Raw genomic sequence first — 26,542 nt, forward strand, 5'->3', positions numbered from 1 at the left:
GGGTTGGGGACAATGGCTATATTCTACCACGTGGGTGGATCATTCGCTTAAAGTAATTAATCGAGTGCCTTTTTTTCTCCCTTGGATCCGGCCTTGTCGACATGTTCAACCTCGCGGCGTCGTCCATGTGGATTAGCATAACAGGCCACGCGGGTATAAAGCCGCGCCTCTGAACAACCTCCTGACGAACTTGAACGTGCGCGCGCGCGCGCGAAAGCCCCCCTCGCAGCTCTGCGCCGCCCGCCCACGACCGACCAGCTCCCAAGTCAAGCATGGAAAAGAACAGAATCTGAGGTCTCGCCTCGTCCCTCCACAGGGGACAATCTCACCGAACCCTTCCAGACTGCTACGACCTGGGTATTCTGGCACCAGCTAACCAGCTAACCAGCCAACTAACTAACTAGCTAACCGGCCAGCTAACCAGCTAACCAACTAACCGACTGACCAGCCAGCCAGCCAGCCAGCCAGCTAACCAGCCAGCTAACCAACTAACCGACCGACCGACCGACCGACCTTCCTTCCTTCCTTCTCCAGCACATCATCACAAGAGAAGGAGGGTGCGGGCACAATCAACAAACAGAACAGAACAGAACCGGGCCAGACCCAGACCTGGCGTGTTGTGTTGTGTTGTATTGTATTGTTTGTTAGATATACGAGTATACAGCCACGGGGGACGTACGCAGGTACGCAGAGAGGAAGGAAGAGAGAGGGAGAGAGAGAGAAAAAAAAAGGGGGAAAAAAAAAAAGGGGAAAAATATATATATATATAACTCACAAACTAATTAACTAACTAAACGCTGTTGTTTAAGTTAGCCATTGCTTTCGTGCGGTCTTTTCACTTCATTCCTATCCCTAGCCGTCGATTATGAATTAGGTTGTCGATTCTCGGATTTTTAATTCCTTGTTTGCTTTTTGTTCTGTTTTGTACTGTGCTGTGCTGTACATGAATGTATATTCCCCCCCCCCCCCGTCCCACCCCCTCGCCATCTACCCATGAAAACAGACGCCTCATGCTTCGCCTCATGCTTCGCGCGCTCGCGATAGAAGGTATCAAGCAGTGCGAAGGAGAAGAAGAAGAAGAAGAAGAAGAAGAAAACCGCACCACGCGCTAGTGGCTCAGCAAGGGAATTGAATTCCGCACATTCGTTTTCATTTTCGACGCCATGACATGGAGGAGAGAGGGGAGAGGGGCCGGAACAGAACAGAACAGAATAGAATAGAACATACACCGCGAGTTTTCCATCTCTTGATCGAGAGAGGCTCTGGCGAGACTGGATGCTGGAGGAGGAGCGAGTGGGGGGGGGGGGGGGGGGGGTTTGAGGTATAGAGAGAGAGAGAGAGAGAGAGAGAGAGAGATAATATATTGGCTCGAACGGCTTGGATCGATGGATGGAGAAAAGGAGAATTCGTACATGGAATGAGAAGGAGAAGGAGGATGAAAAGAGCCTGCCTGCCTGCCTGCCTCCGCGGCAGTCACAATCCGACTTACAAATCTCCTTAGCCTCCGCGTGGCGGTGTTGGGGTGTGAGAGAAGAGAGGTAGAGGGTAGTATGAAACTCCACAGTGAACTTTTTGGTTCGTCGTTTTGTCGATGTTGATGTTGATGTTGATGTTGATAAGGAGGAAGAGGAAGAATAAGAAAAAGGGGTACGACTCGGCTTTCTATGCCTCACCAGCACCGGCGATGAAAGCGCACTGCGCATCCCGCCATACCATAGCTGAACTCGCCTTTGCCTCCGAGACAGATGTTGACATATTCCGGTATTATCGTAAGTGGCTGGTCAAAGGTAAACACGAGTCGAGGAAGGGGGTTTGCCGGGGAACCAGGTCCAAGCGTCGATCGTGATCAAGCATTGGCCAAGGCATTGGCAAAGCTTGATTCCCCAGACCCCATATTTGCCTACAATCACTGCTGCCCTGCACGAGGTGTAATCAACGTGGACGTTGCGGTGCCTGATTCAATTCCATGGACATTTATGACCGAACTATCTCAAAATACGTAGCCCATCGAGAGGACCCTCAAGAGCAGCACTTGCTATCCTAGTCCTAGATCACAGAAAGCAGAGAGCAACACCGCGGAAGAGACGTACGTGGACAGATATGATACAAACGCCGTAGTCTGGTGGCCGTCGTATTTGTGTTTCTCGACTTGTGGAAAATCATCCCCACGTTCCACCACCACCGCCTCGGCCTTGCCGCTTCTGCGACGACAGTCTCCAATCATCCTCCGCCGCAAATTTGTTGTACAGAGGCTGGATCCTCTCAGCCTTCTTTCGCTTACTCAGTTTATCCGTCGGCGCAACTTTGAAGAACGATGGCGCCGCCTCAACGAGCCATTTGGGTTCGATGGTTGTCGTGCAGTGCATGTACTCCTTGCTCGTCATGATAAGTGTATGGTAGATGACCCATTCGGCCTGCTTTCCAAATAGGGCCGAGCTGGGATGCAGATAGACAGGCGTGCCCTCAATGAGGGTCTTGTAGCCCTCCTGAGGATCTTTCCGGGCCGAGTTGCGGAAGTACCCACTGCAGATGGCTTGTCTCACCTTCTGGGTGTTGCGGCCGCAAGAGACGATGGCGTGCTTGTAGCGTTCCATAATCTTGACGAGTTGGTCCCGGACATCCTTCGCCCGGCGCATAGAGCGCGCCTGGATGAAGTTCTCGAAACACCATGGGTTGGCGAACTTGTTTTGCTTCCACCCATTGAACACATTGAGCAGGGTGAGATGATCACCGTGGGGGTCATGGAATTTGGCCTTCTTCTGGTCAGCCTGTGTCTGCTTCTCCTTCGGTCGGTAGAAGACGGATGGAATCGACAGCATTGCAACGATACTGAGGATTTCATCCGAGCATCCAAGGTCGATCGAGGCGATGAGAACCTTGGCCAGCGACGGCTCCATCGGAAAATCGGCCATTTTTCGACCTAATCGAGTCAACAGTCCTTCGTCGTCCAGAGCAGACAATGCATATAGCTCTTCGAGCGCAGTCAACATGGTATTCGTGGGCGGCGGGTCCATGAAGTCAAAGTGCAAAAGGTCGTTGATTCCCATTGCCTTGAGCATCAAAATAGTATGTGAAAGATTTTGTCGCTGGATTTCAGGAATCGATGTTGGTAGCATTTCAGACTGGAAGGCGGATTCGGTATAGAGGCGGAAACATTTTCCAGGCCCTGTTCTTCCCGCGCGACCAGCACGTTGTTTGGCTTGGGCTTGGGAAATTGGCGTGATTACGAGAGAATCCATTCCGAGCTTTGGGTCGTAGGCATTTTGCTTGACGAAGCCGGGATCGATGACATAGTAAATGTGATCGATGGTGATAGATGTTTCCGCAATGTTCGTCGCAATAACAACCTTTCTACTTCCAGGTGGGGCTGGGTCAAAAATCTTGCTCTGCATCTCGCTGGGTAGAGCAGAGTACACAGGGAGAATGATCAGCTCAGGCACGCTCGGTCCCAGAGCTTTCATACGCTCGAACAAGATCTCGCAACTGGTATCAATCTCTTCCTGGCCAGTCAGGAAGAGAAGTATATCTCCAGGAGGTTCGGTCAGATGAATCTGCATAACTGTGACGAGAGCTGCGTCTAGATAATCGGACTCTGGTTCCCGAGAATACATGACTTCGACAGGAAAGGTACGTCCGGGAATCGAGAAGATGGGACACTCGTTGAAGTATGCCGAGAACTTATCAGCGTCCAAAGTCGCAGAAGTGACGATGACCTTTAAATCGGGCCTCCTCTTCAAGGTCTTTTTGAGCAGCGCAAACAGCACATCCGTGGAGATAGTACGTTCGTGGGCTTCATCTAACATGATGACCGAGTATCTCTTGATATCAGGGTCCATAAGAATCTCTCTCTGTAACATACCATCGGTCATGTACTTGATCTTGGTTGACGGGCTGGTGCAATCCTCGAATCGAATCGTGTATCCGACCTCTTGACCGAGTTCGCAACCAACCTCCTCGGCCACACGTTTCGCAACCGACATTGCAGCAACACGGCGGGGTTGTGTGCATCCGATCAACCCGTTGTTAGCAAAGCCTGCCTCTGCCAAGTACTGTGTCAATTGAGTTGTTTTCCCGGATCCTGTGTCGCCGACTACAATCAGAAGCTGGTTCGCGTGAACAGCTTTGATAAGCTCGGATCGGAACCTGTATACAGGCAGAGACTCCCGTTGTTGTTTTATGGACATGTCTGTCCGTCGTCCAAATGACTGATCTTTGTTTTGTGTAGCCATTTTCCATTCGGGTACAGCCTCGTTTGCTGGGGCGGGCTTGATGCTCCGAAGATCACTCGCGAATTTCTTCGAGTCTGGATTGGCCATGGGATCTTGCCACTGTGCCGACAGATCAACCTTCGACCCTTCTTCAGCTGCCTTGTCCTGAGCTTCTTGTGACCTCAATTCTCTTCTATCTTTCGCCAATGTAGTTCCAGCCATAGCGGCACGATTCATAGAACCATCTGGTGCTTTGACCACTCTGATAGGAGATAGTTCCAGTGACTGTTTGGTCTGACCAGCAAGAAATGGCGGCTCCTCTTCTCGCAACTCGATATCGACGTCCTCTTCTAGCTCCATCTCTCCTTCGCCATTCAATGCAGCATTGTAATCTTCGTCGAGATCTGGGTAATCCGATGCCTTCACGACACCAGATGCGATGAGCTGACGGATTTCCCAGCGCTCTGGAGATGTCATTCGCTTCTTCGTTCTTCGGGAACTGCTCGGCATGTCGCCCTCAAAGACCAGTGCTTTCTCATCTATAAGTCCATACTCGCCCTTTCCCCCGATCTTCTCCATGTTGGCGCCAGATTGTATCCTAGCTTGGGGGGCGAGATCCCTTCCAGTTTCTTGGTCGACATCCTTCATGGAAAGCCCGATTCTTGAGCCCTCTATCTTGATTACCTTGATCTTGACAGGCTGGCCTCTGGAAAGAAGATCGGACGGGTGGTTCACCCGCTGACCTTCGGCCAACGCGGACACATGAACAAGCCCATCAACTCTGCCATTTACTCCGTGGATATTAACAAAAGCCCCAAAGTCTTTGACACCCGTGACGTGACCGTCGTAGACCTTGTATAGTATGGGTGCGTCGTCAATTTCGGGTGTTGGTGGCCGTCTGAACCTGTCCTCCTCGTCCCTCTTCCGCCGACTGCTCTTATGACCGTTTCTCGAGCGACCATAGTCGTCTTGATCAACAGCACCAGTCTTCCTGCGCCTCCTCTCCTCTACCGATCGAGACCGAGACCGAGATCGATATCTCTCCTTCCTGCTCCTCCCTCTCTCCACATCCTCCTCGGGGCTTCGACTGCGCTTCCGGCTAGACTGGGCTGGCTTTTCGGTCCTCGCCTTGCTCCCCAAGCCTTCCAAGAGAGCCATGGTGTCGTCGATCGCATCAGTCTCTAGCTTCGTACTTTCGTTCACCGGAGCTCCTTCTGCCTCATCTTGCCAAGGTGCCTGTATGTCGGGCATCGCAAGCCCTTTAAAGACATTGGTCCTCTCCTCCAGCTTGCGCGACCCATTGCCCATCTGCTCTCCCCCGTTCTTCAGACTCTTATATTTTGGGTGCATGGTCCGCACCAGGCGATCCACGCTCTCGATTAGACTCTGTGGGAATTCCGCCCCCATGGCCTCCAGCTTCGTCCGGAACTCCTCGAGCTTGAGAGACGGCGCATGCTGCGAGATGATAAATTCTGCCAGGGTTTTGTCGCTGATCCCCAGATGGTTCTGAAGTTCTGATGTTACCTTGGACACCAGGGAGAGAATTTCGAGAGACTCGAGGTCGTCCATGGTTACAGTGCTGCGTCTTGCGACGGCGGTTGAGGTTCGAGTTCGTGGTGGTCGCAGTCAAGGCTGGAACCTTGGTTCATAATATTTGAAGGTTGACGCTAGTTATCTTCTCCCCGTAAATAACCCGATAGGGGCCACCTGCCTGTAAGTAGCTCGACAACTCGACAACTCGACAAGTCAGCAAGTCAACAATTCAACAATCACCGTTTCCTCGCGAGTAAAGTTGACTTGTAGACTACTCGTTTGCAGATCGAAAGACTCTGGATAGCCCTGTGCGACGAAGCTGATAGAATCTGATACCATCACTCATTTTTTCCATTTCCATTCATGGGTATCATTACATTTTGACATCGGGCTATCTATCTATCCACTTTGGCGACTGGTTCCCAAGGGATATTTTACCCGTCCTTTTAATAAAATCAACTCCTCCCAATCGCCCCCCAAAAATAACAAGGACCAAGGACCAGATCCTTTACAACAGAAGCACAATCAGCCCAGCTGCCCCAGCCAACACCAGAAACGAGAGGCGACTGGCCATGGTGGCCGTAGCATCTCCCGTGAAGGCTGGTCTCCGGGGCGACGTCGCGTTTGGCGCGCTTGACGCGGTTGGATACGATGTGTTGGAAGGCTGGTGCGTCGAGAAATAGGTTGGGATGCCTGGTGTCACGACTGGAATCGTGGGAGCGGCTGTGGTGAAGACCGGGAGGGTCTCTAGACAGGAGCAAGGTGCTGTTTCTGTTTCTGTTTCGGTGACGGTGATGATTGACTGAGTGAGATATCCCGGTGTCAGCAATCACGTCTATTCAGAGTTTACATGTACAGTGGATCGGGATCTCAGCTTACGTTTGGTGCGGGCACAGATGGGTTGGGTGCGGGCACAGAAGGCATCGGTACAGCAGCATACGAGGTAGGCTGCTCGCTGCTCGGTGTCGTCTCTTGGGTCGGGTACGGAGGTGCTTCCTCGGTTGTGTGTTTCGGCTGCGGCGCCTCGCTGGGGCAGGGCCAGACCTTTGTCTTCGTGTGAGGTTTTTCGGCCTTGGTTGTACAGTCGCTGTCGCCGTCGCCATTCGAGGGATAGAAATCCCAAGTACGTTTTTTGAGAGACGATTCATTTTCTGTGCAATCCTCCCAACTCCCCTGGTTTCCGCCGCCCCATGTAGCCAGGACAGAGGAGAAGAGCACCGACGATGTAAGGAGCAGATTGTAACGCATGTTCGGCTTGTGTAGGTGGTCGAGACTGCGATAGTAGATTTGGGCGGAATGTATAAAATACGGAAATTCTCAAGAGCGAAGAGGCTGGAAAGCGAATGTTTTAAGAGCAGATAGAAAGAGTGTAAACACCTTGAGTGCGGTGAGGAGAGAAAGAGAAATTCGAGTGACCATTGCTCTGAATATATTACATTGTCTTCGATTGATTTGAAACCAAGTGGGCTGTAAAAGACCATGCCGGAAAAATTAGATTCATCGCGACGTACCAAAAACATGATACAGGCGAACTCCTCGCTTAGTTTGACGGCAGTCCAAAGGCTGGAGCGAGGCCAGAGAGCATCCGGGTACGGAACATAAGACGAGTGAGCCGCTACGCGACGATCGAGGTTTGAAGCGCAAATCCAAACGAGGATACACCTAGTGATCAATCTGTACCATGGGCTACTCGTATTCCAGAGGTTACAGACCATGCAGCGTTCTTTGGCATTGCTGATCACGATCCGAATCCATTAATCTGCAAATATGCAGCGAATGCCATTGAGGCTACCGTTTCGAACAGAACGAAAAGTCTCCACGCAAATAAATCACGTTTTATAGGTTACATCTGAGAGATCTCACTGAAAAAGGGTGTCGATTAAAAGACAAGATTCGAAAATATTGACAACCTCAACTCAAGATGGTTCCTGCCTCTTCATAGCCATATCGAGATGACCGAGATGACGTGCGACCTTCTGTCAACCAAGAATGAAGAATTACTCGTGGAGGTCACTTCTGGATTAGAATACCCGACATCAAACAACCAGAGCTCCGAGTTCATGACATTTGAAACCAAGTGCAAGGATAGCGCCCGAAGCTCGGATCGAGGTTGGGATGAAGAACAAGGAGGTTAAGCAATGAAGAAATTCGGACTCCAAGAACAAAGATTTGACAGCGGGCTTGATCGCATGCTTACTCGGGTCTCGTCTGATTTTGTACCTTCACTTATGAAGCGTTGATATCATATCATTTTGCGTGTTGGAAAAGTCTGGCTTGGCCCTTAGCCGTTGTTGGCTGCATCATAGACTCTCACTCAGGTTCAACATTGTACCTGAGCCCAAAAATACAGCCGCATCTTGCGGGAGCAAGAAAGACAACGGAGACGTGTAAAGCGACTGAATATGAGGTTGGGGTACAAATATGAAATTGAGATAGGGGCGACTTTGGCCCGAAGTTACATGCAGGTCTTGAAGTGCCAGAAAATAACAGTGACAAATCGGAATTTGGAAATTTGAAACTCTTTGCCTGTAAAATGACTTGATAATCTGCAAAGTTCCGATGCCAAATTGAAAGTTATCTCACTTTTTGATGGCAAAGTACTTTCCCGCAGCAAAGGTAATAACAGAACATCGCTTACCTCGGCCCTGCTGACATCCTACCAGCCACTGTGCTGGAAATTCTGTCTCTTGACTTGGAGAGAAGTCTGAACTAAACTTTATAGCTAGAAATTTGGGAATTGGCGTAAACTCGTCTTAAAAAAAAGAGACCTCCAGTGAAACATACAGGCGTAACAAGTTCGGACGCAGCCAAAACAATAAAGTGCAGGTATTCAGCTCTCCCTTATGCTTCATGTCCTTTGAGCGCGAGAAGCTATAGGTGTGATATATAGGGTAGCCAAGTGAGGCTCATTAAATGGGTATTAAGAGCCGGATGCTGTCAACGATGAATGACCAGATAAGGTAATATTGAACGACTTTACAGACCCTACGGGTCTGTTCCGTAAGGACCGCAAATGGATTTTGCCCGATCTGAAAAGTATTGGCAAAAGTCCTTCGGTTCTGTTAATCAGGGTTGTGAAATAGCACAAGGCAGCTTACTACCCGTTGTGAATTCGAACAAGCCAGAGGATAAATATGACTGGCCGGGATTGACTATGGAAGGTCCCCTTGCCGGCTTCTGCACAGATACCAGCTGTGTGCTAGGAAAGAAAAGAAAAATCATGGCAACGAATGGAAATCAAGCATAGTGAAAAGATAGCAAGAAACCTGAGAAATATGGACTCAAAAAACGCTGATCGATTTCGTACCTGTCCCCGAAACGTGCGACCGGCCAGAGGCCTCCTTCGCGACAACTTCTCGATATAACCGTGCTCAAACCAATATTTACAACCATCAAGTGACTACTTCGTCCGGATATGCTTCAACTTCTTATCACTCCATAGGAAATTGTTCGCATAGGCCTTAGGGGTAGTCTTCCGCGTGTTCGGCTCCTGCACAAAGTACTCGTATCCCTGCTTCTCCGCGAACCTGATCGCGTCCTCCCTGGATTTGAAGCTCATGTGTGTACCTTGCATGAAATCTGCCGATGATTGCCAGCCCATCAATGGGTTCTCCCAACGGTGCCCCTTTGGGAGGATATCCCAGTCCATGCGCCAGTGATGCCCATGCCAATCTCCTGACTGTGTTGCGGTCTTGGTCGGACGGTATATGCTGCGTCCACGTTAGAGATGTCTTCCAAGCCGTTGAAGTAACGTGAATTCAATACCGGACAGTTCTGGCTTGTAGTTCGATTGGTGCTCCAGAAAGAACGGCAGCTGGGAGGACATCTCCAGGCTCACTGCCATTCATGACTCGCTTTGGAACCGGGGAGAATGTTCTGAGGTGGAATTAGCCAGAGCCTCATCATATCTCGGGAGCAGCATACGACGAAGCTTGATCAACTGCGGCCGTGTATTCTGGCTGGTTGCGTCTAGTGACCTGTACCTCGGTGGTGGTCCCTTCTGTCTGGGTGAGGGGCGTTCCCAATGCTGTGCTCTCGAATCGTACGGCGCCCGGGGTGGCATTTCGAATGGAGGGTACGCCTGTTCTAAGCAGTCGCCCTGCAATTGAGGGTCGTAGTAGCGACATTGTGTATCCTAGGAGGTGGTGTATCTGCACTGACTTGAGGTTGTCGTCTCCTCGGTCGGAGGTTGAATGCTTATGTAAGTAACTAGCGTAGGAGCTTTCGGGCAACAGAGAGGCTCAGGATTGTGTGTAGACCCTCACGATATATTGAACCTGACAACCACATTCCCCCAGCCTTTCAAAGCCGGTCGCTGCAGTCTTCAACATGAGTTACATTACGAGAAGAGCTTTGTCGACTCTAATCCCTCCCAAGGCGAGTTGCCACTCTCCAGCCTGCCAACAGAAGAGAGCAAATGCTAATTGTCAAATTGCAGGTGGCCTCTCCTGCCGTGAGCTCATCCCATCCTCCCTCCCGAAGGCCCGCTCAATTGAGTCCCCCGTCGAACCACGAACGGAAAAGAACCAGATCGTACCAGACCAAAGGGGTGGATGTTTGCTGATACAATGTAGGGGCTGGGTGCCGCTCAGGATGCCGCACGCATGCAACGAGTAGTCAGCTTCTACGAGAAGCTCCCTCGTGGTGCTGCTCCGGAAGTCCAGCCTAAGGGTCTCCTCGGCCGATACCAAGCCAAGCATTTCGGAAAGAACCCAACTGGCCGTCGTGAGTCGGGCCCGGAAATCTAGAGTCCAGAGGATAGAGCGCTAAATTGGATACAGCTATCATTCATGCCCTTGTCTTCTTGGTTGGCGTCGGATACGCCCAGAACTACTACTTCCATCTCAGTATATTCATTCAGTCTAATCTTGGACCAAACGTCTGCTAATCGAGTTCCTAGGACACCACAAGAACAACGCTCATTAGAGGACTTGGTCGAGGAGGTGTGGAGGGATGGATAGAGACTTGTTAGACTACGAAGGATGTAAATAAGCACGGCAATACCAAGTCAACTCTCGGAGCCGAACCTTGTCAAAGCTTCCTCCTGTGTGACCTAAACTTGCCTGGGCCGAATATGGAGTATCATGTGTAGGAAAGCTCTCTTTAATGCGTCAGTCATAACTTTCGAGGTAGCCAAGTCCATGCCTGTCTTATGCACTAACAGGATATTCCACACGGAGCACGCTATTGGTCAATCGAAGCTGTTAATATGAAGGGTGAGTTGAAACAGTATCAGTATAGAAACAAGGAACCGATCCTATAACAATAGTATTCCCCTGTTGATAGATCCAACCTTTCCGACCACCAGGTAAGCGTTAACACGCCTCAGCCTTAGACATTATAGCTGACTGACATTGCTTGATTTTCATCCTTGGGACGGAGTTGTAGCTGGTCTATCTACGAAACTAGCATCGCTTGGCTTTTTCTATGTAGATAGTGCTTGCGACTTGGAATGCTTCTACTTAAGTGGCTTTGAGCTTGATTAGAGGTGTTGCTAGACAAGAGGCCTTAGAACATGTCTGTCTTTCGGATGTACAAGTGATATGTAGCTATGCCTATGAACAAAGAGCATTGCCGATCTAGCTTTAGATAACTGTTCTTTTAAAACACCTTTGAAAACCATAGTCTAGCCAAACTATAGATCAGAAGTTTACTGCAGTCAGGATATATAGAAAAAGTATCCGTTTGAGAAACCCGTTGCAAACCCGCAGTAGGGCAGATGGATATGTGGATGGGAACCTACCTACCTTTGTTCTGTCAAGCCTTGAGCTAGCTAAGCTGGGAGGGGAGCCGTACTTGGGAACTTGGAAACTTGGGAGCTTGGGAATTTAGGAACTCGGGAATTTGGGAACTTGGGAACTTGGGAGCTTGGGAAAGGTGAAGTCCGCTCAGCCTCACTAGCGTGCCTTGGCGTCTTTGAAAATCGACCTCCCCCGTCCGTCACCAACTCCATCACCACAGCCCCGACATCCACGAACAAGCACTACCCGCGAAGTCTCTCGAATCCTCTCTCCTGTTGAAGGAGCCACCCAAATTACTTCTCGAATAGCGTCCAAAACCGCGACTTCTTCAGCCCGTCGTCATCTAATCCGATCTACATCAACACCGAAACTCAAGTCTCGCGCGCTCCGATCCAAGTCAACACGGATCAACGCATGCGCTACTCGACACACGCAAACAACTTTGGAGACGTATGATGGCAACTGAAGCCACCACCGAAATTATTGCGACGCCGCCGATAGTACCCGATGATGAGCTGGTGCGTTCACAAAGAAGTATTGCGTCTCGGCCTAGCACACTGACTTGCGCATAGAACACTGTCGATACCTCCTCGAGCCAAGATGCCCCTCCTGAGCAACCCGTGGTAAACGGAACTGTCGGGAAACTCAAGCAGAATGCAGAGTGTGCGGAGCCAAGTACCAACTCAGCGGACGTGAGCGTGAGTGGAGGATCAGATACGGAGGCTTCGAAAACAGAGATCTCGAAATCCCCTGGCGATGATAAGGGCCACGTACGCACAGCATCTTCGGTCAAGAAAGTAGCTGCTTTCAAGCCTGTGTCGGTGAACAAGACCTTTCTCGCGGCAAAGGGATCGGCCACAACGGCGCCTTCGAAGCTTGGGGATAAAGCTGCTGCAGGAGCATCACCGACTCAGACACCGGCTTCTGCCAGCAGCGCTCTGAGACCTCGGCTGGTTGCAAAGAGTGGAAGTGGTCTTCGCGACTCGGCGCCTCGGAACACAACAGCGGCAAACGGAGCAAAGGCTGGCGCAGCACCGGATCCCAGTGCCGTGTGGAATAAGAACAGACGTACGTCCCAGGATTCAGATTCCGGGGAACCGAAGCTAACATATCAACAGCCGCACCACCTGTAGAACCGAAGCGATTCACCGACGAAGAGCTGAAGCAGCGTTATGGGATTCATCTAGCTACCAGACTACAGTCAGACGAGCCGGGCAGGCAGGCGAACTGGGCAGACATCGAGGACGATGATGATGATTGGGCTCCAGAGACGATCGAGTGGACCGATGGCACAAAGATCACTCTTTCTCAAGCCGAGGACCCACCCGCTCCAGTTCCTGAACCTGCGCCTGCGCCTGCGCCTGCGCCAGCACCCGCGCCGAAGGAAATTTTCGTAGCAAAGCCAAAATCACCACAGCCAGCCCAAGCTTCAGCTCCGCCGCCTGTCAAGCCCAGTGGATTTGGCTCCGGTCGAGCTGGACTGGTGCTCAAGGGATCCAGTGAGAAGCCTACTCTGGTCGCAAAGCCTCCTGGACCTCCAACGCCTGTAAAATCTCCATGGGCTTCCTTACCACCCGTGGACAAGGTGGCACCCGTTTCCATCGAGCCCCAGCAACAGCAGCACACCAATAGCCGTTTCAATCAGAGAGACCCCCATGGTTTTAATGGGATGCCGCCTCCACCTGCGAAGGAGATTGCTGCAGACGATTTCAGCCGGTCGTGGAGAGAGGGATCCAATACTAGTCGTGAATTATACAATTCACAGTCTGGTCGGTATGAGCCTGTCAACGACAACCGCCGAGTATCTATGCGCAATGACGCCCGTAACGATTCCCGCGCTCATCAACCTGCTTTGCTTCAGCGACCTCCTCTCCACGATGGCGCCCCAGAACCGTCTGCTGCCTTTCAAACCCACAGAGCAAGTGGCCACGAAGGCTATGGCCGTCGCCGAACTTCTTCCAATCTCAGTGGTGGTAGCGGGAACCTCGTTAGGCGCATGAGCAGGGGTCACGAAATGCCACCGCCCCATGAGTTGTTGAACGTTCGCAGAGGCTCGCTAGCGGCTGTGAGCGACACTCCTTCGTCCCCACGAAATTTCTCACCTTCTGGTCAACACCCCAACCAACGTGGCTACTCAGCTCACCCGCAAGGTCAACACTGGCAGTCCTCGCAACAAGGTCAGCAATCGCAATCGCGCGCTCCACCTGCTGCGAGCAATCCTTCTTCAAACTCAACAAACCTCAACACAGTACCAGCGATCTCAGCGGTATCCGACGCCCCAGTTCCAACACCCGCTGTCCCCTACGAAGATCCGATCGAGGAGCAGAAGAAGATTATGCGTGCAACCCGTGAACTTGCAATCAAGAGAAGACAAGAGGAAGAGGCAAAAGAAGAAGCTGCTCGCAAGGAGCGAATCCGAATTAAGCTTGAGGCTATGGGTCCTCCACCGGAGTCAAAGAAGAAGAAAGAGGCGGCTAAAGAGGAAATGACTACTCCGAAGCAAATTCAAAGCCAAGAAGCTGCTGCTGCGCCCCCCGTGCAGTCTCAAGAGCAAGCTTCGGCAGCAACTCAAAATGATGCAAAGGTGAAGCCAAGTTCCGACTCGGCCCAGAAACATGCTGTTGTCTCCCCTGTCGAAGAAAAATCCGTGGGCACACATACTTCCAATCAAGATATGCGCTCAAATGGAGCTTCTCAAGGCCGACCTATGGCATCTCAAACCTCTCAAGATGGTCGACCATCGTCGTGGCAAAATAACACTGCTCCATCTGCAGATAGATACCAGTCTTGGAACGCAGCTCCTACTCCACAATCGTCCTCCATGAACGTCTGGGGCCCGCCTACAAACGATCGAACCCTCGGTAATGGTACATTCAACTCAGAATTGAGTAGAGTACCAGACATTCACCAGTCATCGCATCCAGGCCCGATCGGACCACCAAATCGTGGCAATGCTCAATTCCAGCAAGGACGTGGCCGGGACCCCTATGGATCAAGACCGGCTCCAATTGGGCCCCCAAACCGATACCAGGGACAACTCTCTCGGCAAGATCTGGAGAAGAAAGCCGCAGTAGCTCGATCGGGTTGGGGTTCCTTACCACAAGTTCTCCAGCACAATGAAGGCGTCGAGGCCAAGCAACATGATCTAGAGCGTGCTCAGAAGCTCAAACAAGTTGAGCAAGGTATTCTTTCCGAACCTGTAGGTCCTGCGATCCAGGAGACCTGGCGCCAAGTGGCTATCAATGAGGATGGCAGTAGGGGCAAGATCCAAACCAACATCACCAGCGTCCATGACCCACAGGCATGGAAGTCGCAAGAGGAGAGCACAACCCGAGGAGGCATGTTTGAGGACCAGGAGGCTGCTCGGCGACAACACATCGATCATGTTGGCAATCAATCACGTTTCAATGATGGCAGTCAACCGCCCTTCAACGACGCGTGGAGAACACAGGCGAATGCGAATGCTTCTCCTGCTGTTCGGGGCTCCCGTTTCTTCCCAAACAACCGTGACATCCGCTTAGAGGAACAATATGCTCTATATGACATACCAAGTTCCCCATCCCCACCACCTCCTACCATGGCCGGACACCCTGCTTACGATGGCGATATCGCACATCCTCACGTCTCCTTGCCACGCCCTGCGCCTGTGGTCAAGTTGCCCCCCGCTCCTGTCATGGCACCCATTGGTCCTCCACCCAAGCCAGTCTCTTTCGCCCAAGTAGTACAAGCACCTGCAGTTCCAGCCATCAGCCACAATGCCGGCTATCAATCCCGCCAAAATGCGCATGCATATCAAGATATTCGTCGACAGGAGCAGCCTACTGCAGGAGGATGGCAAGACAGAATCAGCAACTTGCTTGGACGTAAGAACTCTCCTCCAAAGTCACACGCTCTGGCTGTCGATTCTTCGAGCAAGAATGCCCTTGAGCTTCCGAAACAACAGGTCGGTGCTACTGTCTCGTTGCCGTCGGTAGGTTTGGGAGACTTAGCCTTTGATAACGGCGCGGTCGAATCTAAGCCAGCTGCCGAAGAATGTTTCGAGGAGCAGGAGATGGGGTCTTTACCTATCGTCAAAGTCCCACATCTTGCCCCCCCCTCGGCTTGGAACCTTGCCCCGGCACCATCGAAATCCTTCCCTCGGAAGTTTCAGGTCTCCCAAGTTCTCACTGCTGAACCGATCCACTTTGGCCAGCAAATTGTGAACAACATTGCAACGCTCGTGATCAAGCTCCCAGGACAAGATGATCCAAAGAGTGTCACCATTGCAGTAGCCCCTCGCCAAAGAAGTAACCCGAGAAGAGGCGCAAACTCACGAGGTCGCGGAGCACAGTCTTCATCCTCTCACCCAAGAGGTCGAGGCGGACGGGACGCTTCGAGTGGGTACCCATCTACAAATCCTGACAACGCATCAGTTGCCTCGAACACGAATTCTGGCCGTGGTGTACGAGGAAGCAGAGCTTATGGCACTAGCTGGGCCCGCAACTCCACACCAGCAGTTCACACCTGACCGGGTTGGTATTTGGAGAAGGCAAAGCTTTTTCTCATGGGAGGAACACCTTTGCCCCTACTGTAATTGTCTACTTTCTCTTCTACTCGCAAAACACTTTCACCTTACGCCACTTGTAACTGATTCTCCACGAGCGGATGTTTATCGCGTTGGCGGCTGTTGCAATTTGCACGGCGTGTATTATTGCCTTTGGTGTCTTGAGCCACAGAGCTCTCTGGTGTGGCATGAGGCACATTTGATGATACAGGGTGATGAACTTGGTCACTTTGATTTGGACCACGCGAGATCAGAGGATTGATTGCGCTAGGTCGAGAGACAGATATTCCCGACAGACTTTGCTCTGGCTGCACACCACGCCATCGAGGCGATATGCCGTCCACGATCATGAGCTAGTAAATGAAAACACCTCTAAAACCTCTGCTCTCCTCGTGAATGTGTAACGTGACAGTCTATATGTTTCCTTATCTCCGGAGCATTCCGCAGACGTATGTTTACTCCCGTACTACATCCTCGCGACGATGCAGGTACAAATAAATAAGGTATAGATCCTATGCTCCTCCTCCTTCCCAAAGAACCTATATGTATCCCGAACCTCCTCCAAAACCCAACAACAACAACAACAACAACAACTGCACACCATATCCATCATCCATCATCCATCATCCCATTGACTCCCCTCTCTCCTCTCCACCTTCAAACCCTTTTCCGGATCACATACACTCCTCTATTCCCCTATTCAGCATCGTCGTCATCGTCGTCATCATCACCCACGAGAATCTTCGCATTTAGTCAATAAGTAAGTAAGTAAGTAGGTGTGTCGAAAGCGCAGGTCTTTTTTGAAAAAAAAAAAAAAAAAAAAAAAAGGCTGCCGTTTGGATAAGGAGGGTAAGCAAGCTTGAAAAGAAAGAAAGAAAGAAAGAAAAGAAAGGCTTGTTTACTTCCTTTCCTGTCTTTGAAATCTCTCATGACACATTCTGGGAGAAGATTTCGTGTTAGCTTTTGATTGTAAGGCGGGAGTCGTTCGGATATAAAGAAAGAATATATATATATATATGTATATATATATAAATCCCAACTCTGGCATGGCATTGAAGGAAGTCGTCACACGCTCCAGAATAACTACCTAACTAGCGTCGCGAACGATCGGCTCGGGCAAACGAGCTGGAAGGGCTCCCTCCACCAGTGCCAGTACACGCATCCTTGTCTTGGCAACGTCCTGATACTCTACAAGATAGAGAAGTTATTGGAACTCCCCGAGGCCTTGCTTCAGTCCTTGCTTGTCGAGTCCACCTTCAACGGCGAGCGACGACCTTGCCCCGTTGTTGACAGCATCCCGCACCGCTCTCGCTAACCTGATGATCGACTCTTCTAAATCACTCTCCTCCTCCCAAGAAAAGCAGAGCCGGAGAGAGTGCGCAAATGGGACACTCGCGTCGTCGGAAACCTCGAAGATGTGACCAGGCGCAACGATCAGGCGGTGCTCTCGCTTCGCAATCTCGGCCACGCGCTCGGCATGTGCAGTCTCTGGCAATTCAAGCCAGATGAAATATCCTCCGAAGACAGCCCGCCCTTCACAACTGACTTCTCCAAGTTGGATCCCTAGCGGAATGAGGTGTTTCTGGATGGCCAGAACCATGATCTCGTATCGCCTCTTGTAGGCTGGGTGGAGCACTTTCTCGATATGCGTTTGCAGCTCTCCGTTTTTCAGGAGCTCCGTCACTGGGTGATCGGGAGGTTAGCAAACGTTCGTGTTTGAATGCCTCTGGAATACCCTCAGAAAGAAAGAGTGGACTCAGGAGATAATGTGGAAAAAAGGGGAAAGGGCTGCTGCCCGATCGTCCTTACTCATGGTTGCAGCCAGCTGACTAGGTGCTCCGCCAGAGCGAGAAGATCCGCATTGAGAGAGACCGTAGGTAAATTTGGGAGTAGCTTCGGCCCAGCCCGTCCTGACACCTGGACCGGCAATTTTCGAGAATGATCCGTTGGACATGGCGTTCCCGAAACTATCGGGCGGAGGGACTGGTTCGAGTGTTCTGTCGATATCGACGAGCCTGGGAAGAAGTGCTCTGGTCATTGGGTCGCTTGAGGTCGATGGTGAGGTTGGAAATTGGAGAAAGTCGTAGACGTCGTCAGTTACGACGAGGGCGTCGTATTTACGAGCTAGTTTGACGAGTGCCTCCCGGGTTGATAGAGACATGGTCTTTCCGGAGGGATTTGAGAACGTTGGTACGCAGTAGATGATGTTGCTATAGATCTTGGACCAAGGCGTAGAGCGTTTCAGTGCCTGCCATAATGTTAGCTACTGATGGTGCTTTAACGGTGCTGTGATCACACAGCACAAAAACATAGCCAACTTACTTTCGAGCTCCCGCCCTCCCTCTCAGTCTTCTCCATCTCCCTCTCCAGAGCGACCAGATCAATACCCCCCTCCCCCTCCTCCACAGCCCTCATAACCAAGCCCGCATCCGAAAAAATCCTACACGCCAAAAAGTAACACGGCGCCACCATCCACACCTTCGTCTTCAGCGGGTCGCTATACACCTGCAACACGCACGCCAGATTCTGGCTTGCTCCTCCCGTGATACAGATGCGATCCGCGTCCGACTCGCCGCCGCCATAAAAGTCGCCGAGCCATTTGGAAATCTCCTCTCGAAGGGGTTGAAAGCCTGGATCGGGACCGTAGAGGAGGCCGGGGACGGAGATGGATGGATCGGAGAGGGCGGACTGAGATGCGCGTAGGAGAGCGGAAGTGGGCAAGAGGGATGGGTTGGGCCAACCGCGTAATAGGTTTATGGGCTTCTCTGTGCTGCTTGCGGCTGTCATTTTATAGATGGGTGTATATGAGGATATATATATGTGTGTGTGGTGTAGAGAGAGGAAGAGAATAGGCTCTGGCGAAAAGAGAGACCGGAGGAGTGGGAAGTCTCTTTGGGAGCATTGGGTTTGGGGTTGAAAATTGGCTTGGGCTCAAGTTTGATGGGTCTCGGTGAGAGGTGGGAAATGGGATAGAACGTGACCCTACCAGGTATATCTATCTATCATCGAGGTGATCCGCGAGCCACAAGGCAAGAGGAATTCGCTTTGTAAAATATCTATTTCATCCGATCATCATCATCATCACCCATCCTACTTCTTCGGGTCATTCAGACAGAATAGATCCCCCGCAAACATCCCTACTACCTCCTTCACACTGTCCTCATCACACCCTCCAATCTCTCTCCGGAAAACACTGCTGTAATTCTCAGCCCGCGCCGCAATCACATCGACATCAGCTATGGTGCCATCCCAAGCTACTATAGGCATCGTCGAGAGTTTGGGCAAGTCACCGCCAGACGGTAAGATGTTCAGGAGAGAAGTCTGGATGAGCAACGAATCCCTCTCCTTCTGTTTAAGCGATAGATATTCGCTGGGGTCAGCACCTAGCTCCTCCGACATTTCTGCTTCTGCCTCCACCTCTTCCTTGAATTCTTCGGGGGCCTGATATAGATCTTGGTGAAGTGTTGCCAGCACGTAATCGTTCCCGAAAGTCGGGTAGATTGTCCAGTATCCGCGGTTCCGGACAAGCCTTAAGACGTGCTCCAGCCATGATGGGTAGGTTTTACTCACAATCTTCTCGTTCAGAGTAGTGGGCGTAGGGAGAGTGTGCTGGGACGATAGAGATTGGGAGACGAAGTCGTGGAGCTCGATCCACTTATCACCAAAATACAACTCGGCATTACTGTTTGGCGCCTCCCAAAGGAAATGTGTAGCGCCTGCGGCAACGTTGTCTTCATCTTCTGAGGCATTTGCGAGAGGGGCGGTAAATGGAGTCGAGTCATTCAAGTACACAGATGGCAAATCCAGACTTATGCCAAGGAGATTCTGACGAAGATCTTCGCTACTTGCAGAGTATACGTATTCCAGCATCGTGTATTTCAAGTAATGGAAGAACAGGGGCGAGAGTTCCACATTTGGAGAAAGAACCAGAACGTGATTATCGAGTGGGTTTGCAGGCCAGAAAGACTCGAGAAATCGTATGGAATTCTCTTCAGCAGTGAGTCCGTGCTGCGGGATTCGGTGATGGAGAGTAAGGAGGTTCCCGGTGTTATGGCTAGAAACTGGCGGCCAGTGAAAGCCTTCGAGGAACTGCCTTGAAGATTCGTCGATGTCGTGAGGCAGCTCAATTGTCAGGCGAGGGAGCGCGGACGAGAAGAAATCTGCTTTTCTCAAGGAACGGAGTAATCGAATCAACGCGCCAGAGGCCGCAGGCTGGGCATGGACAATGATATCAATAGACACTTGGTTCCAGGCTTGTAGAATTTAGCAAAAAGTTCCCATGATCTATGGCTCAACCACCTACCGCGCAGAGACGAGCTGTCAAGCAGCGTGATCCACATCAAGTTCTTTTCGGCATTTTCGGGTAGCTCAATCACTGTCCTGCCGAGTGAGACTACGCGGTCGCCGAGGGACTTCAAAAACCACGATTCCTCCTCTCCAGACCCATCAAGGATTGTAGCCTGTGGATGGATGTACGCGTTGATGTGGTTGAAAGCAGCTACAGTACTGACTTCCATGCGAAAGTCGGAGCTTTGGACAGAGAAATCCGGGCGGGCATCTAGCTCATGTTAAAGCCATCTCACCAACACAAATGGTAACTAACATACCATGGAATATGATGTTGCATTCTTGGGAGATACCATTCACAGACTTGAGGATATCCATAGATATATCGTCCCTGCCCAGCAGCGCAAAATGTACGTAGTTTCTTCGCCTAATTGCCATCTCACAAGCTATAGGCAGGAGTATGGCTGCACTCTTCAAGCTAGCTGCCGCAAAAAGTACATTACTGTTGATCTGTTCATATCCCTTACTCCCCAAGATATCGGCTCCATGCAGCGTCGAGGCAAGGTTGTAAAATTTTATGGGACCATTGAAATCATGTAATGGAACATCCGTCGTATTACTCTGCCCTCCTTCGGACGCGGTGGCCTTGCTAACCGGTAATTCCTTCGAAGATGGCGCATATGGTCCAGCCGCATGCACATAACTTGGTCTTTTCCTTGGGTTCTCCAGATCCGTGGGCATATTCCTGAAGAAATAGTAGAGAGCAATCAGCGCAAGCACGCCCAAGACCATCCTTTTCATGCTTCTTCTCAGGGGCGTATTAGGTATGCGCCGATGCTGCCAGGCCAGGCCCAATTGACTCTTGCCTCCTGGTTTATGATCATCATCTCTCTTCCCCAGCTCGACATCGCCCGGGAACAGTCGCGGTACGAGAGGCATTGTGTGCGGGCTCCCACGCTCACCAAGAGCCTATGCTCACGGGTAAGCTGCCATACGAGGTGGCTTGTTGGATCGGGGGACGGCGACGAGGGGGGCTTCGTAGAGGACGGCAAATTCGAGGATGATGGCAGATTTCGAAGAGGACGGCAGATTTGGAGGAGTAGGTCAGACAAGTGAAGGCTACCAGCGATCGTCTCCGAATTTCTCAGGTTTCTCAGGTTTCTCGGGTTTCTCAAGTTTCTCAAGCCTCTCAGGTGTGCAGGTGAAATTGGCAGAGAGAAGCGCGGAGCACGAAGATAATCTAAGATAGTTCAAGCACAACTGTCATCAACCTCAAGCTACCGGAAATTTAATGATCCGCTCCATACTGGCCTAAAATGCCCGCACGGGGCGCTACTCAAGCGAAATACCCATAGCTAAAACACAACACAGAGGTCCCCTCTTGTTGACATATCTTGCGTTGTCCTCGCTTCGCATATGCTGAAAAGCTTCCTGCTAAATTCCCTGCTTCTATTTCGATTTTTCTGCACTGCCTTTTAAGCTTTTGTAGATCAATAGATTGTCTATTTCTGTTTCCTTATCTTATCCAACGGATTGCATTCCTTTCGCTAGGCCAGAGCTAGTGCCCTCGCACAACGCTCTACCTGTCACGGTTGACGTTTCAATGAATTCGAACCCCATCAAAGCTTCTTGATTCCAAACACTGGTTGGCGATTGAAAGCAGGCCATCTCAAAGAACCCCTTCCCCGATCTAGCCATTTCCTGCATTCTCGTCTCGCAGATCGCATCCTTTGTCAAGAACCTATAAGGTATCTGCACCGTTCCGAAATGCTCGGCTACACAACTCACCTCTTTGTTGTCGGCAAATCTGCAGATAGCAGCTTCTTTGAAGATGATTTTCTTCTGGAAATTTCCTCGCTATCTACAGTGGTCTGGTCGTGTCGATCAATAGCTTCTCCTGCGACATCTTTCTACGTTGCCTGCTATATCATCTCGATAGTGATGGAGGTAGGAATATGATCCTCACTTTAGATATCCCATATCATTCATCGGTTACAGCAAATATGATGGAGAGCACGATCGTTAGAGGAAACCAGAGGGGGGGTGGTCAGCGTGGCCATTCACGAGGAGGCAGGAGGAGATCAAAAACCGTGGCCACAAAAAGGGATCATGCCACGCTCTCTCCACAAGCACTGAATCTCCGACCCGCGCTCTTCCAGCATGCTGAAAATGTATGGGGCCATCCAACGAGCACAGCGGAGGCATTCCAATCGTTTGAAGCACTCCATCTTGAACGGACCTACCTTCTGGGCTCTCTGCAACAGCAGAACCAAGATGCCACGGCGTTGCTGAGAAAGATAGCACCTCTTCAGGAGAGGCCACTTGAAGACGAGCTTCCCTGTGTCCAGAGAAAAACCAGAAAGCAGATTGGGTGGTTGAAGTGCCGTCTAGACCAAACACAAAAACAAGAGCAGTCGATTTTGGCCCGGCTGGGTCAAATTTCATATGAGATCCAGGTATGTACATTGAGATAGCCGAGAACACGATATGTTGACACTCTTTACAGGCAAAAGAGAGATGGGTCCAGATTGAGCACGAGCGTCGGCAGCAGGAATTCTACCAACAACAGCAGTTCTTCAACTACCAGCAAGGAGTTCGTCATGGCATGCAGCAGATGCAGAGCATACGACTCAACCCAGCGCAGCAGGAGTTCCAACCACAAGGCTACTTCCCACCGCTCAACCAGATCCCGCAAATGGGTTGGCAAGGTTGGTACCAGCAAGCGCAGGGTCCCGATCATGGATGCGAGACTCTAGACGCCGCGACTGGACACTGCGCTGAGCTTGCAGCCGAGCGGGCCACCGAGTCTTCGGGAAGCGGAGATGTTTCTCCAAGGTGTGCTCGAGGAAGCGTAGCGGTGGAGAGCCCGGAGAAGCCAGTCTTGGCTCTGCGATCGGCATCGATACCGACATTCATCTCTCCTATGTCGCAGCTGGTGCATAAAAGACACAGTTTGTCGTCACTTCCTGTTCCTGGACCTTCGACGAATAAATGCCAGTTCACTGCTGATGGGCTGGCTGCGGCCGAGACGTCGGACGGAAAGCTGGATGGTGGTTATCTGGGATTTTATGTCAAGCCATGAGGAAGCATATCTGGGATGAATTGTAACGCGAGTAGACATGGTGAGATGATGTGCTTGCTGGAATTCAGGATTAGCTGCAATACAAGATGGGCCACTGCGAGAGTTAGCATTAGTTTGACGGCATTAATTTTGGTATCTCTGATTTGCATCTCTATTGAAACTCCCCGAACTCGCCATCATCAAAGCCCATATCCTCAATATTTCCAGGCTTTGGCACTTCGTGGCTTTGTCTATTCTGCGCTTTCATCTCCTGCGCGCTGGGCGGAGGTGGCAGAAGCGAACTCGTTGAACCTCCTCCTGGCGGCGGTGGCAACGAGAAACCTCCCAATCCTCCACTACTCGACTCTGCTTTTGGCGGATTTCTCCTCCCCACCCCTTTCCCCCCAATACTAACCGTAATGGTCTCTCCCTCTTTCAGACTAAAGTCCTTCTTCTCCGCCGGCTTCTCCTCCTTCACTGGCTTCTTTCCACCATGTTTGGCACTTTCTTCAAGACCCAGCGTCTTTCTCACCTCCTGCAGCGTAACACTAAAGTCAAACGCCTCGCTCCTCTCCTCAAACCCAATGCCCAACACCGCCTTCCGCCCGCCGTCCCCCTGCACCCTCACGGCAAAGAACCTGCTTGAGTCCAGCACCTGCTCTACCACACCGGGGGCCGTGTACGGCGCTGCGGCAAACAGCTGTCCGTTCTTGGGGTCTTCGAGCAGGATGTCTGTTTTGAGGGTTTCGCCGCCGGAGGGGGTGGGGATGGCGGTTTCGAGGACGCGGAGACGCGCCGAGAAGATCTGTCGCTTGTTGTTGTCGGCGGTCCAGCTCGCGGCGACGTAGCCCTTGGTGCTGGTGAGGGGCGGGATGTTGTAGACGTGGACGGTTTGGGCGATGAAGAGGATGCGCTGGATTGCGTCGGAGGGGAGGGGGCGGCCTGTCGCGGGGTCGGTGGTCTCCATTGTTGCTGCTGTTCCGTCCAAGGACTTCGGATTTGTTGTTGAGGTTGGGAGACGAACGATGAGGTGGCTTATGTGCAGTCGGGGGGCATTTTTCTGTTGTGGTTGAAGTTGAAGTTGAAGTTGAAGTTGAAGTTGAAGTTGAAGTTGTAGTTGTAGTTGTAGTTGTAGTTGTAGTTGTGGTTATGCCAGGAGTTGAGGTTGTCATTCCCCCTCTCCAACTACCGATAAGCCTTATCGCTATATCACGTGGTAGCCTGCCAATTGCAATAGACATGGACAGGCATTGGTTTTGGTTATGTTCTTGTTTCTTTGTCTGGAGGTTCTTTTGGTCTACTGTGACTTATTGACTTATTTGTGAAGCTATTCCCAATTTTCTTATTCTATCCGAGAGCAACCTACCGGTACTAACTAGCACGTTGTTGATTCCCGCCGCCATGTATTCTCCCGAGAACGCTTGTAAGTCAGCCTTATTTCAGCCTCACTCCTCGAATATTACGGAGCAGAGTAAACCTAGGTAGCCTCGCTCACACAACATTACAGCCGTCCCGCGACCCTTCGAAGGCAGCACAACTCCTCCACCACTTTACGGTCACCCACCAGCATTAAACAGAATGGCGAGTCTAGGCAATGTTCCGCAGTATGGCATAGCCAAGCCTTTCGAGTAAACAATCTCCCCCATCCTGAGTCCCGACACTCGACACTAACTCATAGCAGCATTGTAGAGACCTACAAGCGTCTACTGCACGAAGACCCCGATGTTACCATGCCAGTCGCCGCCATCGAAGCACTCATCGAGCTCCTGGTACAATCAAAAGCAGACACGGTCTTCGAGTTCCTCGATATAGTCAAAGTCCAGTCCGGCTACCTTAAGTCTCGGATACCCAATTCAATCTCCCTCTCCGCAGGTACAGACTTGTTCCAGCGCTATATGATAAGCTCCATGAAGCCCACGAGCACGGGGGACTTTGATACAGTAAGACAGCATCTGCTCAGCAACGGACGTCTCTTCGTATCCCGGGCAAAAGCTGCAAGAGACAGGATAGCTGCGTGTGGAAGGCATTTCGTTCGCGATGGCAGTGTTGTTTTGACCCATGGGGGGTCGCGAGTTGTCGGAACACTGCTGTCAAAGGCCGCGGAGGCTAGCAAGACCGGGGGAAATGTCAGATTCAAGGTCATCTACGTGATGAATGATGCCCGCAGCGCGGAAAGCAAAGCAGTTGTCTCTTCTTTGAGGGCCAAAGGAGTACCGGTTGCCACTATTAGTGAAGGAGCCGTCGGATACGCGATGGGAAAGGTCAACCTTGTTATTGTTGGTGCTGAGGGTGTTGTCGAAAACGGAGGTATCATCTCGAGGTTGGGCACATATCAAATTGCGCTCCTAGCAAAGGCAGCTGGAAAGCCATTCTATGTCGCTGCGGAAAGCCACAAATTCGTTCGACTGTATCCACTGGGTCAGTATGATCTCGGTATCGATCAGCAAGTCATCGAGTTTAAGACCGAAGACGTGAAGGATTTGTCTGAGGACGATAAGACATTTGCGGATCGGACACCAACGGATGAGTACTTCGGTAATATTGAAATGCCGAAGACGAATAAGTTATCCGATGCCGTTGATTTCACTGTGAGTCTCAAATTTGTTATCTCCTACAACAAATATCCTCCCGAAGTTAGGCAGATGCTCCTGACTTAAGAGAATCCTCATACAGTTCCTATGAGGCTGTGCTAACCTTCTACAGCCACCTGCTCTCGTTTCAGCGCTCATTACCGAGACAGGCGTGTTGACACCCAGTGCAGTCAGCGAAGAGCTCATAAGCATGTGGTACTGATCCAATAAAGCAAAACACTTCAAAGACGTTGCAAAGATCTCACAGTTCAACGTGGTCTCTCTCACCATCACATCAACTCAGCATTTGACCAATATTTGGTCAATGTACGACATCGGTGTTATGTCAGATACCCCGTTACAAGGGACGGAAAGCCCAGGAAACTATCGCCACTATTTCTACGGATATCACGTGGTAATTTGTGAATGTAGAACTGTTGCTTTGGGGGGAAAATCTGGCTCTGGGATAGATTCGGAGAGAATATCAGGTAGCTTCCAATTGTGAACCCAAGCTCGCCCGATCCATCCCTTTATTCGTGGAGTCTCTATCTAATGTACTCCATGCGCATTTCCAATGCTATTTTATCATTGACCCGGCG

At 51.1% G+C, this 26,542-nt stretch overlaps 10 protein-coding genes across 10 annotated transcripts; 4 read left to right on the forward strand and 6 right to left on the reverse strand.

The window, feature by feature from the left end:
• Positions 1 to 2,159: 2,159 nt before the first annotated feature.
• L3040_004838 (uncharacterized protein) lies at positions 2,160 to 5,777 on the reverse strand (the record flags this gene model as incomplete). The annotated part of the gene is made up of 1 exon (XM_007288554.1): positions 2,160 to 5,777. The coding sequence occupies one exon, from the start codon at positions 5,775 to 5,777 to the stop codon at positions 2,160 to 2,162; it is 3,618 nt and encodes a 1,205-aa protein (XP_007288616.1).
• Positions 5,778 to 6,249: 472 nt separating this feature from the next.
• L3040_004839 (uncharacterized protein) lies at positions 6,250 to 6,989 on the reverse strand (the record flags this gene model as incomplete). The annotated part of the gene is made up of 2 exons (XM_007288555.1): positions 6,250 to 6,543; positions 6,621 to 6,989. 2 exons carry the CDS (start codon positions 6,987 to 6,989, stop codon positions 6,250 to 6,252), a joined length of 663 nt encoding a protein of 220 aa, XP_007288617.1.
• A 2,152-nt stretch (positions 6,990 to 9,141) lies between these two features.
• On the reverse strand, positions 9,142 to 9,868 carry L3040_004840 (uncharacterized protein; the record flags this gene model as incomplete). Its single annotated transcript, XM_007288556.1, has 3 exons — positions 9,142 to 9,451; positions 9,507 to 9,617; positions 9,666 to 9,868. The coding sequence occupies 3 exons, from the start codon at positions 9,866 to 9,868 to the stop codon at positions 9,142 to 9,144; spliced, it is 624 nt and encodes a 207-aa protein (XP_007288618.1).
• Positions 9,869 to 10,070: 202 nt separating this feature from the next.
• L3040_004841 (uncharacterized protein) lies at positions 10,071 to 10,667 on the forward strand (the record flags this gene model as incomplete). Its single annotated transcript, XM_066156350.1, has 5 exons — positions 10,071 to 10,118; positions 10,180 to 10,194; positions 10,316 to 10,466; positions 10,523 to 10,588; positions 10,642 to 10,667. 5 exons carry the CDS (start codon positions 10,071 to 10,073, stop codon positions 10,665 to 10,667), a joined length of 306 nt encoding a protein of 101 aa, XP_066011763.1.
• Positions 10,668 to 11,937: 1,270 nt separating this feature from the next.
• On the forward strand, positions 11,938 to 15,989 carry L3040_004842 (uncharacterized protein; the record flags this gene model as incomplete). Its single annotated transcript, XM_007288558.1, has 3 exons — positions 11,938 to 12,000; positions 12,055 to 12,550; positions 12,601 to 15,989. 3 exons carry the CDS (start codon positions 11,938 to 11,940, stop codon positions 15,987 to 15,989), a joined length of 3,948 nt encoding a protein of 1,315 aa, XP_007288620.1.
• A 1,240-nt stretch (positions 15,990 to 17,229) lies between these two features.
• L3040_004843 (uncharacterized protein) lies at positions 17,230 to 18,812 on the reverse strand (the record flags this gene model as incomplete). Its single annotated transcript, XM_007288559.1, has 3 exons — positions 17,230 to 17,708; positions 17,835 to 18,273; positions 18,348 to 18,812. 3 exons carry the CDS (start codon positions 18,810 to 18,812, stop codon positions 17,230 to 17,232), a joined length of 1,383 nt encoding a protein of 460 aa, XP_007288621.1.
• A 303-nt stretch (positions 18,813 to 19,115) lies between these two features.
• L3040_004844 (uncharacterized protein) lies at positions 19,116 to 21,251 on the reverse strand (the record flags this gene model as incomplete). The annotated part of the gene is made up of 3 exons (XM_007288560.1): positions 19,116 to 20,278; positions 20,329 to 20,583; positions 20,633 to 21,251. The coding sequence occupies 3 exons, from the start codon at positions 21,249 to 21,251 to the stop codon at positions 19,116 to 19,118; spliced, it is 2,037 nt and encodes a 678-aa protein (XP_007288622.1).
• Positions 21,252 to 22,079: 828 nt separating this feature from the next.
• L3040_004845 (uncharacterized protein) lies at positions 22,080 to 23,394 on the forward strand (the record flags this gene model as incomplete). Its single annotated transcript, XM_007288561.2, has 4 exons — positions 22,080 to 22,189; positions 22,252 to 22,259; positions 22,311 to 22,768; positions 22,819 to 23,394. The coding sequence occupies 4 exons, from the start codon at positions 22,080 to 22,082 to the stop codon at positions 23,392 to 23,394; spliced, it is 1,152 nt and encodes a 383-aa protein (XP_007288623.2).
• A 151-nt stretch (positions 23,395 to 23,545) lies between these two features.
• On the reverse strand, positions 23,546 to 24,340 carry L3040_004846 (uncharacterized protein; the record flags this gene model as incomplete). Its single annotated transcript, XM_007288562.1, has 1 exon — positions 23,546 to 24,340. One exon carries the CDS (start codon positions 24,338 to 24,340, stop codon positions 23,546 to 23,548), a length of 795 nt encoding a protein of 264 aa, XP_007288624.1.
• A 434-nt stretch (positions 24,341 to 24,774) lies between these two features.
• On the forward strand, positions 24,775 to 26,166 carry L3040_004847 (uncharacterized protein; the record flags this gene model as incomplete). Its single annotated transcript, XM_007288563.1, has 4 exons — positions 24,775 to 24,796; positions 24,881 to 25,001; positions 25,055 to 25,961; positions 26,077 to 26,166. 4 exons carry the CDS (start codon positions 24,775 to 24,777, stop codon positions 26,164 to 26,166), a joined length of 1,140 nt encoding a protein of 379 aa, XP_007288625.1.
• Positions 26,167 to 26,542: the final 376 nt, after the last annotated feature.

The sequence above is a fragment of the Drepanopeziza brunnea genome (assembly GCF_022702325.1).
Source record: "Drepanopeziza brunnea f. sp. 'multigermtubi' strain 214-2 chromosome Unknown ctg7, whole genome shotgun sequence".
Taxonomy (NCBI): Eukaryota; Fungi; Ascomycota; class Leotiomycetes; order Helotiales; family Drepanopezizaceae; genus Drepanopeziza; species Drepanopeziza brunnea.